Source organism: Aspergillus fumigatus, chromosome 4 (genome assembly GCF_000002655.1).
Source record: "Aspergillus fumigatus Af293 chromosome 4, whole genome shotgun sequence".
Lineage (NCBI taxonomy): Eukaryota > Fungi > Ascomycota > Eurotiomycetes > Eurotiales > Aspergillaceae > Aspergillus > Aspergillus fumigatus.
This window is the reverse complement of record NC_007197.1, coordinates 1,842,632-1,855,147: the sequence shown is the minus strand read 5'-3', so window position 1 is coordinate 1,855,147 and position 12,516 is coordinate 1,842,632. Positions and strand designations below refer to the sequence as shown.

The window sequence follows — 12,516 nt, the reverse complement described above, 5'->3', positions numbered from 1 at the left end:
TCCATTATCGGGTTCCTTCGACGGTATCGTGTCTCCTGCTTCCCTCAAGGTGTGTAATTGTTACTTTTTAACTAACTCTCCTTTCAATTCATTCTGACTAGCATGTTCAAGATGAACGCCGCTTCTGCTCTCCGCGCCAGAATGGCCACTTCCTTCGTCGTCCGTCGTGGCTTTTCCACCACCCGGGCCCAGTTCGCCAGTCCGTACCACTACGCTGAGGGCCCTCGCTCCAACATTCCCTTCAACCCTCTGACCAAGTACTTCTTCTGGAGATACTGGGCTTTCATGAGTTCGTACTTCCAAGTGATTGTCCGCGATGCAGGCCATGAATCACGCTGACTTTTGAATGTAGTCACCGGTTTCGGTGCTCCCTTCGCCATTGCTGGTACGTTCTCAGTAGCCAAATGCAGTATCATATATTCTAACAGTGCTCCTATACAGTTTGGCAAACCTACAAGACCCGTTAGGGAGCTCGCTTACGGTGAAAGTGCTCGTGCCTCGGCATCCTTGGGCACTGGGAAATGGCGGGAAATGTATTCTATACTTGAAGCTTTGGTATTATGTACAAAGTTCAGAATTCAATGGCCAGGGCAGCAGTTCTTTGCGGTCTATTGAAATAATTTCTTCCGATCCTCGTAGTCGTTGGTTGTAGCGGATTGTGGTAGATGGGTTGATGCCCGTTAGAATATGGATGAAGTCATTGGTCGAGCGTTCACTCTTGTCCGTCCGAAAATAAAAAAATCTTTGGTCGGCACAACTATGTTTGCAGTCCGCAGACAACACAACTAATTGTACATGAAAAGCACTAATCCTTTTCCAGAGTATTCCACAAAGGGCTTTTCATGAAGTCGATTAATTGATTACTCTAGATCGACTATTTACTTGTGCAAGCCTCGGTGATACATGGCGGGGTAAAATCTTCAATATCTTGAAAGATGCGCAACTTGAAAAACGTGCGCCTCGCCGAGGTGCATCTTCAGAATGAGCTTCCTCTCACGGCTACCGCGTGGGATACAGCTTCGGACGCTGTAATTTGTACCTTTGGACCTACAGAGGCAAACCCCATCATTGAGCTTCGGAGGAAACACCAAGACAGCTACTTTACGGACCCTGTAGGCGCAGAAGTATTTGAATGCATCGCATCCTGGGATGCGCCATGCCCACTACCTGATTTGCGCTGCGATCGGGTTCTCTCACTACATTACTTCGCGGACAATCTCACCGCGTGCTTGGTCTTGGAGGGAGGTGATATCGTCGTCGTTCGTGAAGATCCCCTTCCGGGCGAGGAGAAGATCGAGATCGTGGGTTCAGTCGATGTTGGTATCTCAGCTGCCGCTTGGTCTCCAGATGAGGAGCTACTGGCTCTCACAACTAGAGCCAATACCTTTCTCTATATGACTAGAGAGTTTGAGAATGTTGCTGAAATCACCTTCACCCCCGAAGATCTTAAAGTATCTCAGCATGTTTCTGTCGGCTGGGGCAAGCGAGAAACACAATTTCAGGGAAAAAGAGCCAAAGCTCTCAGGGACCCCACGATACCCGAAAAGGTAGACGAGGGCCGATTGAGCAGCAACGATGACGGCAGAACTACTATCAGCTGGCGCGGTGACGGTGCTTACGTTGCTGTGAACAGCATCGAAGCGGGTTTTCGTCGCGTGATTAGAGTCTATTCTAGAGAAGGCGCTTTGGACAGCGTCAGCGAGCCAGTCGACGGTCTAGAAGGTGCCCTTAGCTGGCGGCCCTACGGCAATCTGATTGCGGGAATTCAGAGACTTGAAGACAAGGTCGAGGTGGTATTTTTTGAGAGAAACGGCTTGCGCCATGGAGAGTTTTCGCTTCGCCTCAACGAGGAAGAAAGAGCATCCTGGGCCTCCGATATACACCTCAGCTGGAATGTCGATTCAACAGTCCTGGCCGTACTGTTCCGAGATCGCATACAGTTCTGGACGATGGGTAACTACCACTATTATCTCAAGGAAGAGGTTCCTGTGGTGGTCGACCCGGATTATCCTCATCCTTTTGCCTTCAAATGGCATCAAGAGAAGGCTCTACGCTCTGTTGCTTGTGGCTCAGGTACTTGACACTTCGATGGCTGTTCCATATACGTGCTGATGATCCTTTCTTAGCGTCTATTCTGGACCTGGATTTTGTCTTCGACGTTTCCCATGGTTCGACCTTCGCACCTCATGACGTCGGTGCTGTTGCTGTGATCGATGGAAGTATGTTTGCATCGGCATCTGATGAGCAGAGCTTCGTGCTAATTCGCAAAAGAAACCCTCAAGTTGACGCCCTTGAAGCTATCGGGAGTTCCTCCACCAATGGCTCACAACGACGTGCCAGTGGACTCGAACGTCGTCGATGTCGCATTCAGCAAGTCTGGCACCCGGATAGCTGTCCTCATGAAAGATTGCTTCTCTATCTACATGTGGTCACTGAAGACTCGTCCTGTTCCTTCTCCAATACTCGAGTCTAGCCATCCCTTGCCGGACAATCTAGACAATCGGCCGCGACAGATTGCTTTTTTGAACGAGAATGAAGTCTACATTCTCAGGAACAGCGGACCTAACAGTACATGTATTCAAAAGACAACGCTCGAGACTCGATCAACGACGACCGTCTACCAAACAACAGACTCGGGGCAGATTCTCACAATTTTCCCGGCCGTTGGACATGAAGCTTTGTGGTTTTCGCATGTCCCTCAACCTGGACGTCCAATCGCGTACTGTATCCTAAAGGCCTCTCCTGAAGAAGACGTCCAAGTTGACTCCTGGGACCAGAGTCCTGCTGTCGACACTCACTGGGCTCGGGCTGTCCACTTGTCAGATGATGAGGTATTATTTTCTTTGCTTACAATTGACTGAACCCTGGCTGACGGCTTTAAAGCGCATTTTGATTTCTTTATCGAGGACCGGAGCCCTTTATGCAAATAACCAGCTGCTTGCAAAGAATTGCACTTCCTTTCTCGTGACCCAAGCCCACATCTTGTTTACTACTTCCCAGCATCTTCTCAAGTTTGTTCACTTGACAAAAGCAGAAGGTTTGTTGAGTATTACGATCTCATCACCAATTCCTAGTGGCTAATTTCAAGCGGCAGAGATGGAGGTTCCTGCCGACACCCCCGAGACAGACGAACGATGCCGAAGTATCGAGCGTGGAAGCAAACTGGTATCCGTCATGCCCTCTAAGTTCGCTGTCACCCTCCAGGCGCCCAGGGGCAACATAGAGACAATCTACCCTCGAGCTCTGGTCTTAGCCGGCATCAGAAACTACATCGACAGAAAGGACTACCGCTCCGCGTTCCTTGCCTGCCGCAGCCAGATGGTAGATATGAATATCCTTCATGATTATGCACCTGAACAATTCCTGGAAAACGTCGCATTATTTTTAGATCAAGTGAAGAGAGTCGATTTCATCGATGAGTTCCTGTCCCGGTTGAGGTGAGTGTCCTGGCTTTTCCTCTCAAGAGCCTTGCTGACCGGTCCTCAGTGAGGATGATGTCTCACAAACCTTGTACAAGGACACCCTGAAGACACCCAGGGAGGTTCAAACCACAACTCAGCCAGAGGGTACAGCCTCTTTCAAGCCGACAACTAAGACCAGCAAGGTCAACCGTATCTGTGATGCTTTTCTGGCCACCCTTGAGAAACGCATGGACACCAACTTGCATAACCTCGTCACTGCACATGTATGCAAATCGCCACCAGATCTCGAAGCTGGACTTCAGCTTGTCGCTCGCCTGAGAGGTTTGATTACAATCGCCGGTACTCCTTTGTCAGTTGCTGACCGTCCTATAGAACAAAGCCCGGAGCAAGCAGAGGACGCAATTGAGCATATGTGTTTCCTCACAGATGCTCACCGCCTATACGACCATGCATTGGGTCTCTACGACCTCGAGCTCACTTTGTTGGTCGCTCAACAGGCTCAAAGGGTAAGGTTGGCGCCGTGTGGCTGGCGAATGAGTCTCTAATTTCGCGCAGGACCCCCGAGAATACCTCCCATTCCTGCGGAAACTCCAGCAGCTTCCTGAAGATCGACGCCGTTTCGAAATAGACAACTATCTTGGCCGCTGGGCCAAGGCTCTGAAGCATCTCCACGCTCTCAACGCATATGACGAGATACGCGTTTATGTCATAAAGCATGAGCTGTATAAAGAAGCAATCGACTTGTTTAAGTATCAGCCGGAGCAGCTGCGTGACATAACACATATCTATGCTGACTTCCTACACGACCACTCCAAATACAAAGAAGCAGGAATCGGTACGTCTCTCCATTTTTAGATAATCCCGCCATGCAGAACTGCGAGCACACTAATGCTGACTTCTTTCTAGCTTACGAGTCTCTCTCGCTCTACGAAGATGCATACAAGTGCTATCACCTGGCGCACCTCTGGCGCGAGTCGCTATACTGTGCCCTGATGGTTCCCCTATCGGAAGCCGACCTCACCGCCCACGCACTTGCTCTAACGACAACACTGACAGAAGAAAGCCGTGACTATGTCTCTGCAGCTCAAATCCACGCAGAGCATCTGCACGACATTCCGGCAGCCGCCCGCCTCCTCTGCCGCGGCTCCCGCTTCGCGGATGCCACGCGTATCCTCACGCTCCACGGCAAGAAGGATCTGATTCCAGAGATTGTGGACACAGGTCTTGCAGATGCCATGGGAGCCACGACGGACCTCCTCGCTGACTTCAGGTCGCAGTTGAACGCCCAGGTCCCTCGTATCCGAGAACTACGTGAACGCCGTGCTGCTGATCCCCTGGCGTATTTCGGTGGTGATCCAACCACCGACGACCTCGGAGTCGATATTCCAGATAATGTCTCTCTAGCTCCCACGGACGCCTCCACACTGGCTGGTCGCACCATGTTCACGAGGTACACCGGCAAAACGGCATCCTCACGACATACGTCCAAGACCCGACGGCGAGAGGAGCGGAAGCGGGCACGTGGTAAAAAGGGCACGGTCTACGAAGAAGAGTACCTAGTCAACAGTGTGCGGCGACTCATTGAACGGGTCAACTCGACTGTTCCCGAGGTGGAAACGCTTGTTGATGCACTCCTGCGGCGAGGGATGCGCGAGCGCGCCGTTGCTATTGAAAAGGCTATGCAGGAAGTGCTAAAGATGTGTGCTCAAAGTAGGGAGGAAGTGTTCGGCGCCCTGGAACAGAATGAGAGTGAAAAAAATGCCGCAGAGGGGCTTGACAAGGAAGACGTTGACGGTGCTGAAGAACTTAGACCACGTGGAGGGCAGCGCGTGTTCGCTGAGAGTGTCAGGTCCGTGCTCGGCACCAGCATCCCAGGGCGGGAAGTCCCACCGGTCAAGGAAATGAAGAAATCTGCCCTGCTGAACTAGTCTCCTGACATGAATGGGTTCAAGTATGTTTGTTGGGCCACTATCTGCTGAAGTAGATACTGGAGAGATAAAAAGGAGATATAAACCCGAAATGAATCAGTGTCTGGACCACGTGCTAATAGATGTTGCACCATGCAAAGCTGTGAAAACATGATAAGCAGTTGTAGCTTGATTTAGATGTGCATGACTGAACGATGCTATTAAAGCCATAATGGACGATGCGGAAAGATAAGGAAAGAGAGTGATCACAGCCGGGTATCTTTTCGTATCAAGCACCATGTTCCAAGACACTTGTACATAGCTGATTAAGATGTTTTGCGGTGTTCATAGCATTTCAAGAAGCGAGGATATCACCCGTCGCGCTCACAAGGTGATCCTCCACGCTGATGGGACCCTCCCCAACTCCAGTCAGAATGACGCGGCTGATGCCGTTCTTCAAGATTTCTACAGCTCTAGAGTCAACCTTCTCCAGAGGCACGACCGAAGCAGTGACGTTTTTCAAGATATCATAGAATGGGCCGTCGAAGCCTTCAGTGTTAGGGCCCAAAATAGCCTTGATGGTTCCTGCGACTACCTCCGAATCTTTCTCAAGGTAGTAGATAACGGCATTCGGGCCAGCGTCGAATGTGTAAGCACATACAGTCCGGCCAACGGCACGGTTGATGTCGTGGACGAGTCTCACGGCAGCTCTGGAGACGTCGTTCATGTAGAAGATCGGAGGCCAGGAGTCGAGGCAAGTTGCGTGGAAGCTGTTAGAGTCACGCATGGTGATTTCCGCAAAGGTGGCGAAGTCCTTGTTCTGGATTGCCGTCTCAATGGCGGCCATCCGCTCAGGGACAACAGATGCGGCCCGGGTAGCAAAGAGACTCGAGGTAGCAACTGTAGTCTGCATACCCTCTGTACTGGGGACGTCTTTCTTCTCGGCACTAACCACAAGGATTATTGCACGCATCTCAGGCCAATGAGATGCGGGAGCGACTTCCTCAGCCAGACTGTCGCTACCATCTTCCCGCTCACCAGCACGCCAGGCAACGTAACCACCCATCAGAGATCGACAAGCAGAGCCGGAACCCTGACGGGCAATACGGCTGAGCTCCAGAGGAGATTGTGGAAGCTGATAAAGATCTGCCACGGCACGGACAAGGGCCGCGAAACCAGCAGCTGAGCTTGCGAGACCCGCAGCGGTGGGAAAGTTGTTCTCAGAAACAATTCGCAACGGGAGAGTAGACAGTTTAGGCAATGAGGGGTCGGCATTTTCGAGAGCCTGACGGAGGGAACGTAGGTTGGAGAGACAAGCGAGTGTACGTTTGGAGGTCTGAATATCCTGTGGCTTGCCGTTCAAGATGAGCTCGTCTGCAGCGGGGTAGATAGCTGAGCAGGAGGCGGTAGTGAGGGTTCGGAGGGAGCGCTGAGAAAGGGTAACAGAAAGGGAGGAATTGGTTGGCAGATTCAAAGACGCATCTCTTTTACCCCAGTACCTAAAAGACCCTGTTAGGAGGAAACAAGAATCACCGCAGGACGGATTAGGGGGCTATAGTCAACTCACTTAATAACAGCAATGTTGACCGGGGCGGTAGTGGTAGCACGATAGACGGTACGATCAGAAGTAGCCGCCATCTTGTTCGAATGCAAGGGAGTCGCGTTTCTGTCGAAAGCAGGGGAAAAAGGTAGTGTACTATAAACTCAACTGCTGATGAGGGGCTGTGGATTATTTGACCATCTCGGGCGTTACCCTTTTGGGCAATCAGCGCACTCTTGGTACAGTACGGAGCGGTGGACCTCTCAAACGGATCGGTGGTGAAAGGCGGTCAAACATCCAAAATCCTACTCCGCCTTCCAATCTCTTGACTAATCCAGCAATTCTTATGGGTGCTTTCAGTGAGATAGATCCTGAGATTGTTTGTACATCTCGTCTTGGATTGGCTGTCTACAATTCACCAAAATGGGCGCCGGTGCAAGTACACCATCCGTTCCCCCTACAGACTCAGCGCCCGCTGTGACTTGTCCTGTCGACCACAAAACCCGTGAGGTATGGTTGCAGCAGCACAAGGCTTCGGGCGGAGCTCCCCATCCTTTACCCGGCGAAGAAGAGAAAACGAAGCCAAAGCTCCAGCGGCCTTTGTCCACCGATCGTGAAGTGAGCAGTATACCACGCGCTTTCGACGCCTCATCGTCAGCATCGTCCTCTCAAGCGCCCGCTGCATGTCCGTCGCCATATGCCGCATCGCACGGCACACCATCGAATGCAGAGGCCGAGACGGGTCATGACCAGAATACAGGCAATTGGATCTATCCGTCTGAGCGACAATTCTTCGAGGCTCTAGTACGGAAAGGAAACACGCCTGCGACCACAAGCTCCGCGTCCGAGCTGGCGACAACAGTAGCATCGATTATCCCTATCCATAACGCCGTCAACGAGCGTGCTTGGAAGCAGATCCTTGAATGGGAAAGTCTGGCGCCGTCATCAGATCCTGGTAGCAAGAAATGCGGTGGACCAAAGCTGTATTCATTCCGCGGGCTGGGCGTCGACCCCCAGTTTCTTAGTCCCCGCGCCCGCTTCAACAGCTTGCTAGGATACCAAAAGCCCTTCGACCGACATGACTGGGTGGTGGAAAGATGTGATGGTGAGCGTGTTGAGTACGTCATTGATTTCTACCAAGGGAAGTCATCAGGAACGGACGGCGCTGCAGCAGGATTGACGGCCAACGCGGGGCCAGGGAAACTCAGTTTCTACCTCGACGTACGGCCAAAGCTCAATACGTTCGAGGGCTGGAGGATGAGATTCAGACGCTTTACGGGGCTATAGAACGCGCGTCTATGTTGACCAGTTAACTGGTTTGGTTATTATTCCCCGCTTGCACATATAGAGGTGATAAGGAGTTTGGGTGTATATTAGCAGCAACTATCTCGGTGTATGGTCTTGTATAACACAGCTATGTATGATAAGGAACAAGCACACAAAAAAAAATCATAATGAAACATTCCTCACTCCGAATGCGCCTGTCGTTCATCAAGGAAACTAGTCATGAGCGTAGTGAATCGGTACCAGCAATTCAAGATAAAATCATACATGGAATCGTACAGGTGAGGATATCGGTCGTAAGAGGGAAATTGAAAGGATATTCGGCTTGAAAAAGGCCGGTCGAATTACTCCGAGTCGTCACGATACATTCGTAGCAGACTATCCGAGTGTGACTGCTAGGACAATAATGACCAAAATCACAGCAAGAATAAGAAGGAGGCAGCAAGCCTTATTCCGAGCGTTCTTTTGGTATCTGCTGGCGCTACGAAGCTCGACGTTGGCGCCCCGGGTGTCCGTAGTGACTCTCTCCACATTCTCGCTAATGATATCCAGCTGGCCTCCTTGTTCATGAACAATATGCGCAACGTCACGGAATAGTTCGTTGAGCTCGCCAACGCTTTGCTCAATGTTGCGAATCTCCGCTTCGCGTTCGATGATTAGAGCCTCCTGGAAGTCGACCTCAGCTTGGTTGGCGAGACGAGGCTGCTCCTCCAGCAATTGTTGTTGCTGCTGGGTGGTACCATCTGCCGGCCCATGCTCCCTCTCTTCCACTGCTGTGCGAGCGGCAACTGCAGACGCTCTTTGTTTCTCCAATGCTCGACGCTGAACGGTCTGAAACTCCTCCAGTGTCGCTTTGAACTCAGAAGACAGCTTCTGTTGAGTCCATTTTTGTGAGGGCTAATAAGTCAATTTGTATTAGTCGCAGGCAAGGGGAGCAACAGCATATATTCCGGCAACATACATTAACATCCTCCCACATTTGGACTTTCTTGATCCCTTCGCCTACATGCTTGAACCCCGATCGAGTTTCCTCGAGGAGATTGTGAACTCGTTCCCGCACCCGCTCAGTGTCCCTTTTCGTTCCTAGAAGCGCGATCTGGTCCGACAACCGAGTGATATTTGAGGTTAGAGTGAACAACTGGTTTGAGAGACTCTCTGTTAGACGGTCAAAGTCGGGGTCATCACGGTAGTGAGGATCCTCGGAACGGCGCATAGTAGTAGGCTGCGCCTCTAGTGAGCTCAAACGATCGAAGGACATGATGAGTGTCGTTAGTTGGAATTAAGCGATAGAGGGATAGGTATGTTGCGGCAGGATGATGCATCGATATGCGGAGGTTGCCTTGGAGGAGCACTGTTGATGCCTGGATCTGCGGGCTTCCATCACATGATGTTCTAGTGCGGCGGTGCCTTGGAAATCCGCAAGCGGAATAGCGTTATCTTTACCATCGTCAATCAAGCCTCATCACCTGACCAATATTGCTGTGGCTGGTGTGTTTTGATGCTTTTGCCCCAAAAGCTTCAATTATTTTATCGCATTCCGGCAAGCTGTCAACGCATCAGCCTTCTTACTGGAGCTCCACAGAGCCGCCATTGTACCTCAATTTTCCATTCCCCTGGTACAAGGTTCGAATCGCTCGGCGACTTTGATCATGCTCTAAAATTTTTACGTATACTTCTCTACCTAGAGATCTCAGCGTCCCTCTTTCATTCTTCATCATGGCCGCCGCTCGGCCTCGGCCATATAGGCGCATTCTGACATCTGCGCTGCATCGCAGATTTGTCCATGCGTCTGCTCTAGCGCTCTCAGTCTGTTATCTTGTTGCATTCCTTCTCGGAGACAAATCATCCTGTAAGTGGCATAGTTTATAAGTGATCAAGTTCTGCATCGGGTTATTCTGTATAGTCGCAGTTAGTAGCTGACAGTGCCCCTTCTCTGCTAGTTTTATGGGCATGGTTCCCGATTGGAGCGTGCGGTTTCCGCGCAGTTCTTCTCTTTTTCTCCAGTCTCGTTGTTTTCGTTCTGCGCGTTGGCCAGATGCACCTTGGGTCGAGAACAACTGCATCACCGATCGGCACGTTTAAGTACCTTGCCCCCTTCAATGTCATACAAACCTTCGGCTGGTACTTGTTCTCTGCTTGGTGGTTCAGTGAGATCTACAAGTGGTCATGTCCTACAAGCGCGCAACTTGAATGGGTCAGGCGGGGCAGGTATGTGTTCAAATGAATCGAATGGATTCTGCCGGACTATTCTAACCTAGAGAGGAATCAGGCCACACGAGCGACCAACACTGAACGAGAGACCGATCTACCTTCATACCTACCATGTGCTGTTGGCAACGGCCCAATCGATCGTCCATCTTTACTACGACTATGACCGCGTTCCTATCCCCGTGGTTAGGCCAGACTCTGGTGCTTCAGACCGCAGAACTCATCCGTTAGAGCCAGTCTCCAAGCGCATTCAATGGGCTTTACCCAGAATGATCAGGGGTGGTCTCGCAAGGAGCGCACTTGTTGCAGCCATTTGCCCTTTCGCCTACGTCTTACTCCTCAGGCGGCCAGCATGGAGCTTCACCTTGTATTTCGCCAAGTTGTTTTGGAATTTTCCTAGATCTGCAGCGGATCCTCCTGGTGTTATCCCTGACTTAGGATTTGGCCTTTTGATTCGGACTGCCATATCCGGAGCACTACTAACCTTTTGCTGGCAATTCGCGAACCTTTTCTTCTCGATGTTTATCAGCAAGGAACCCCTCAAGCTAGGTCAACCATTGACTGCAGAAGCAAAGGATCCCAACGGCAGCCTACTGACCGGCCTAAAGGCGAAGAAGGAGACAGTGAAGGCCTTTGCATTCTGGGAGCTCTGCCTCATCAGTCAGCAATTTCCTGATCGGAGAAAGGCGATTTTCAATGACATCGACCGTGAAGGTGGCTCCACCTGGACTCAGATCCTGCAGTCTGCCACTGAGGTCATCGAGGGCGTTTCTAACAGGATCAATGAGAAGAAGAACCCGACGTCAAATGTGAAGCCAGAGGAGCAGACCGACAAATCACAACCTGTTCTCCATACTCTGCCCCGCTTAGCAGAGCCTCCCAAGGAAGACAACATTTTTGCGAGCTCGCCCAAAGCGGTGTCGCGACATGAGAAAATCGGAGAGGCCTTCAGTTCAGCTGCCAAGAAGTATGGACAATCGCCCGACTGGACTCCGGCAGCTAGGGCTCGAGCTCGTGATGTCTTTGACCGCGCATCCTCAGTTGTGCTGAGCCCTGAACGAAAACAGAAATTGCTCGCTTCTTCCCGGGAGCTCAAGATGCTCACCGGACCAACGAGCAAACCAGAGAATGTGCACCCTCTGCTGGCACAGGTACTTCGCTCACCAGTAGGCCTCATCCTCCGACAGAACTACGCCCGCCGGTTATCCGGAATAGTCCTTGGCACACCGCATGCAAATTTATCTTCCATCATTGATGCTATTGAGTCGTTGACCCGACTCCTCATCGCAAGTCTTGCAGAGGATCAATACGGCAAAGTACAAAGCGATGTTCCTAGGGTTGTGCGCCTCTTCACAGAAACAATCACGGTTCTTGAGCCATTCATCAATGGCGGGCTAGATGCTCACTGGACGGATGTGAACTTCCCACCCTCTAGCGATCCCGACGCCCAAGCCGAAGCGCGTCGTGTACCAGAGGTGGACCTCGTGCTGGATACAGTTAGGAGTTGCCTCAGAGACCTCTTATCAGCCTTCAATCTATACTTCAAGGACATTGGCCTGGTCGGGAAGGATCTCCGATTAGCAAAAGAAGCTGCCGGGTTGATTGGAGATAATCATTAACTGGTCCCTGCCATATTCCGCGCCCTCCGGGCTGTAGCTCTAATGAGAAGCACTTTCTCGTCGGACTTTCTCTCTACTGACGTCTACTTCTCTTTTCCAAATATTCACTGTTTTCCGATTCCGTGGGCCGTTGGCTATGCATTTTTCAGGCGTTTGTTTCTGCCCTTTTCAAGCAATATAACAATTACTTGGGACTGTACACTACACCTAACTACGGATTCAAGTGACCTCATGCCAAAAAAAGAAGTACCTCATCAGATACCGGTAACTGAACTAGTATCCTAGCTTTTATGTATCCTTTTTGTATGCACGCTTTATTTTGGGGGTCTATGTACAGCCACCCAGCACCAGCTGGGCCTTGCATGCAGCATATCTTGTCCCGAACTAAATAGTCCAGACATGGCTCGTTGAGCCGCAGACCGAGGGACTCGAGGGTCTCAAGCGAAAGTGAGTGAGAAAGAAGAGGGCGAGGAGAATGCGAAGATTGAGATGAGAAGATAAGAAGCGGGAAGAAGTAAACCCCAAATCGACCTAAA

The 12,516-nt window shown here is 51.0% G+C and overlaps 6 protein-coding genes across 6 annotated transcripts; 4 read left to right on the top strand and 2 right to left on the bottom strand.

The window, feature by feature from the left end:
* Positions 1–102: 102 nt before the first annotated feature.
* AFUA_4G07150 (cytochrome c oxidase VIIc family protein) lies at positions 103–615 on the top strand (the record flags this gene model as incomplete). The annotated part of the gene is made up of 2 exons (XM_747018.1): positions 103–289; positions 353–615. The coding sequence occupies 2 exons, from the start codon at positions 103–105 to the stop codon at positions 613–615; spliced, it is 450 nt and encodes a 149-aa protein (XP_752111.1).
* Positions 616–766: 151 nt separating this feature from the next.
* AFUA_4G07140 (Elongator subunit IKI3) lies at positions 767–5,350 on the top strand (the record flags this gene model as incomplete). The annotated part of the gene is made up of 9 exons (XM_077804584.1): positions 767–2,073; positions 2,127–2,219; positions 2,272–2,831; positions 2,884–3,037; positions 3,095–3,437; positions 3,487–3,743; positions 3,795–3,928; positions 3,978–4,257; positions 4,329–5,350. Exons 1-9 carry the CDS (start codon positions 936–938, stop codon positions 5,348–5,350), a joined length of 3,981 nt encoding a protein of 1,326 aa, XP_077660730.1. The 5' UTR covers positions 767–935.
* Positions 5,351–5,684: 334 nt separating this feature from the next.
* mvd1 (diphosphomevalonate decarboxylase MVD1) lies at positions 5,685–7,096 on the bottom strand (the record flags this gene model as incomplete). Its single annotated transcript, XM_747020.2, has 2 exons — positions 6,897–7,096; positions 5,685–6,828 (listed from the first exon to the last, which is right to left on the bottom strand). Exons 1-2 carry the CDS (start codon positions 6,965–6,967, stop codon positions 5,685–5,687), a joined length of 1,215 nt encoding a protein of 404 aa, XP_752113.1. The 5' UTR covers positions 6,968–7,096.
* A 196-nt stretch (positions 7,097–7,292) lies between these two features.
* On the top strand, positions 7,293–8,156 carry AFUA_4G07120 (cytochrome c1 heme lyase CYT2; the record flags this gene model as incomplete). The annotated part of the gene is made up of 1 exon (XM_747021.1): positions 7,293–8,156. The coding sequence occupies one exon, from the start codon at positions 7,293–7,295 to the stop codon at positions 8,154–8,156; it is 864 nt and encodes a 287-aa protein (XP_752114.1).
* A 375-nt stretch (positions 8,157–8,531) lies between these two features.
* AFUA_4G07110 (SNAP receptor PEP12) lies at positions 8,532–9,525 on the bottom strand (the record flags this gene model as incomplete). The annotated part of the gene is made up of 2 exons (XM_747022.2): positions 9,115–9,525; positions 8,532–9,050 (listed from the first exon to the last, which is right to left on the bottom strand). The coding sequence occupies exons 1-2, from the start codon at positions 9,409–9,411 to the stop codon at positions 8,532–8,534; spliced, it is 816 nt and encodes a 271-aa protein (XP_752115.1). The 5' UTR covers positions 9,412–9,525.
* A 175-nt stretch (positions 9,526–9,700) lies between these two features.
* On the top strand, positions 9,701–11,980 carry AFUA_4G07100 (nucleoporin NDC1; the record flags this gene model as incomplete). Its single annotated transcript, XM_747023.2, has 3 exons — positions 9,701–10,002; positions 10,094–10,361; positions 10,423–11,980. The coding sequence occupies exons 1-3, from the start codon at positions 9,870–9,872 to the stop codon at positions 11,978–11,980; spliced, it is 1,959 nt and encodes a 652-aa protein (XP_752116.1). The 5' UTR covers positions 9,701–9,869.
* Positions 11,981–12,516: the final 536 nt, after the last annotated feature.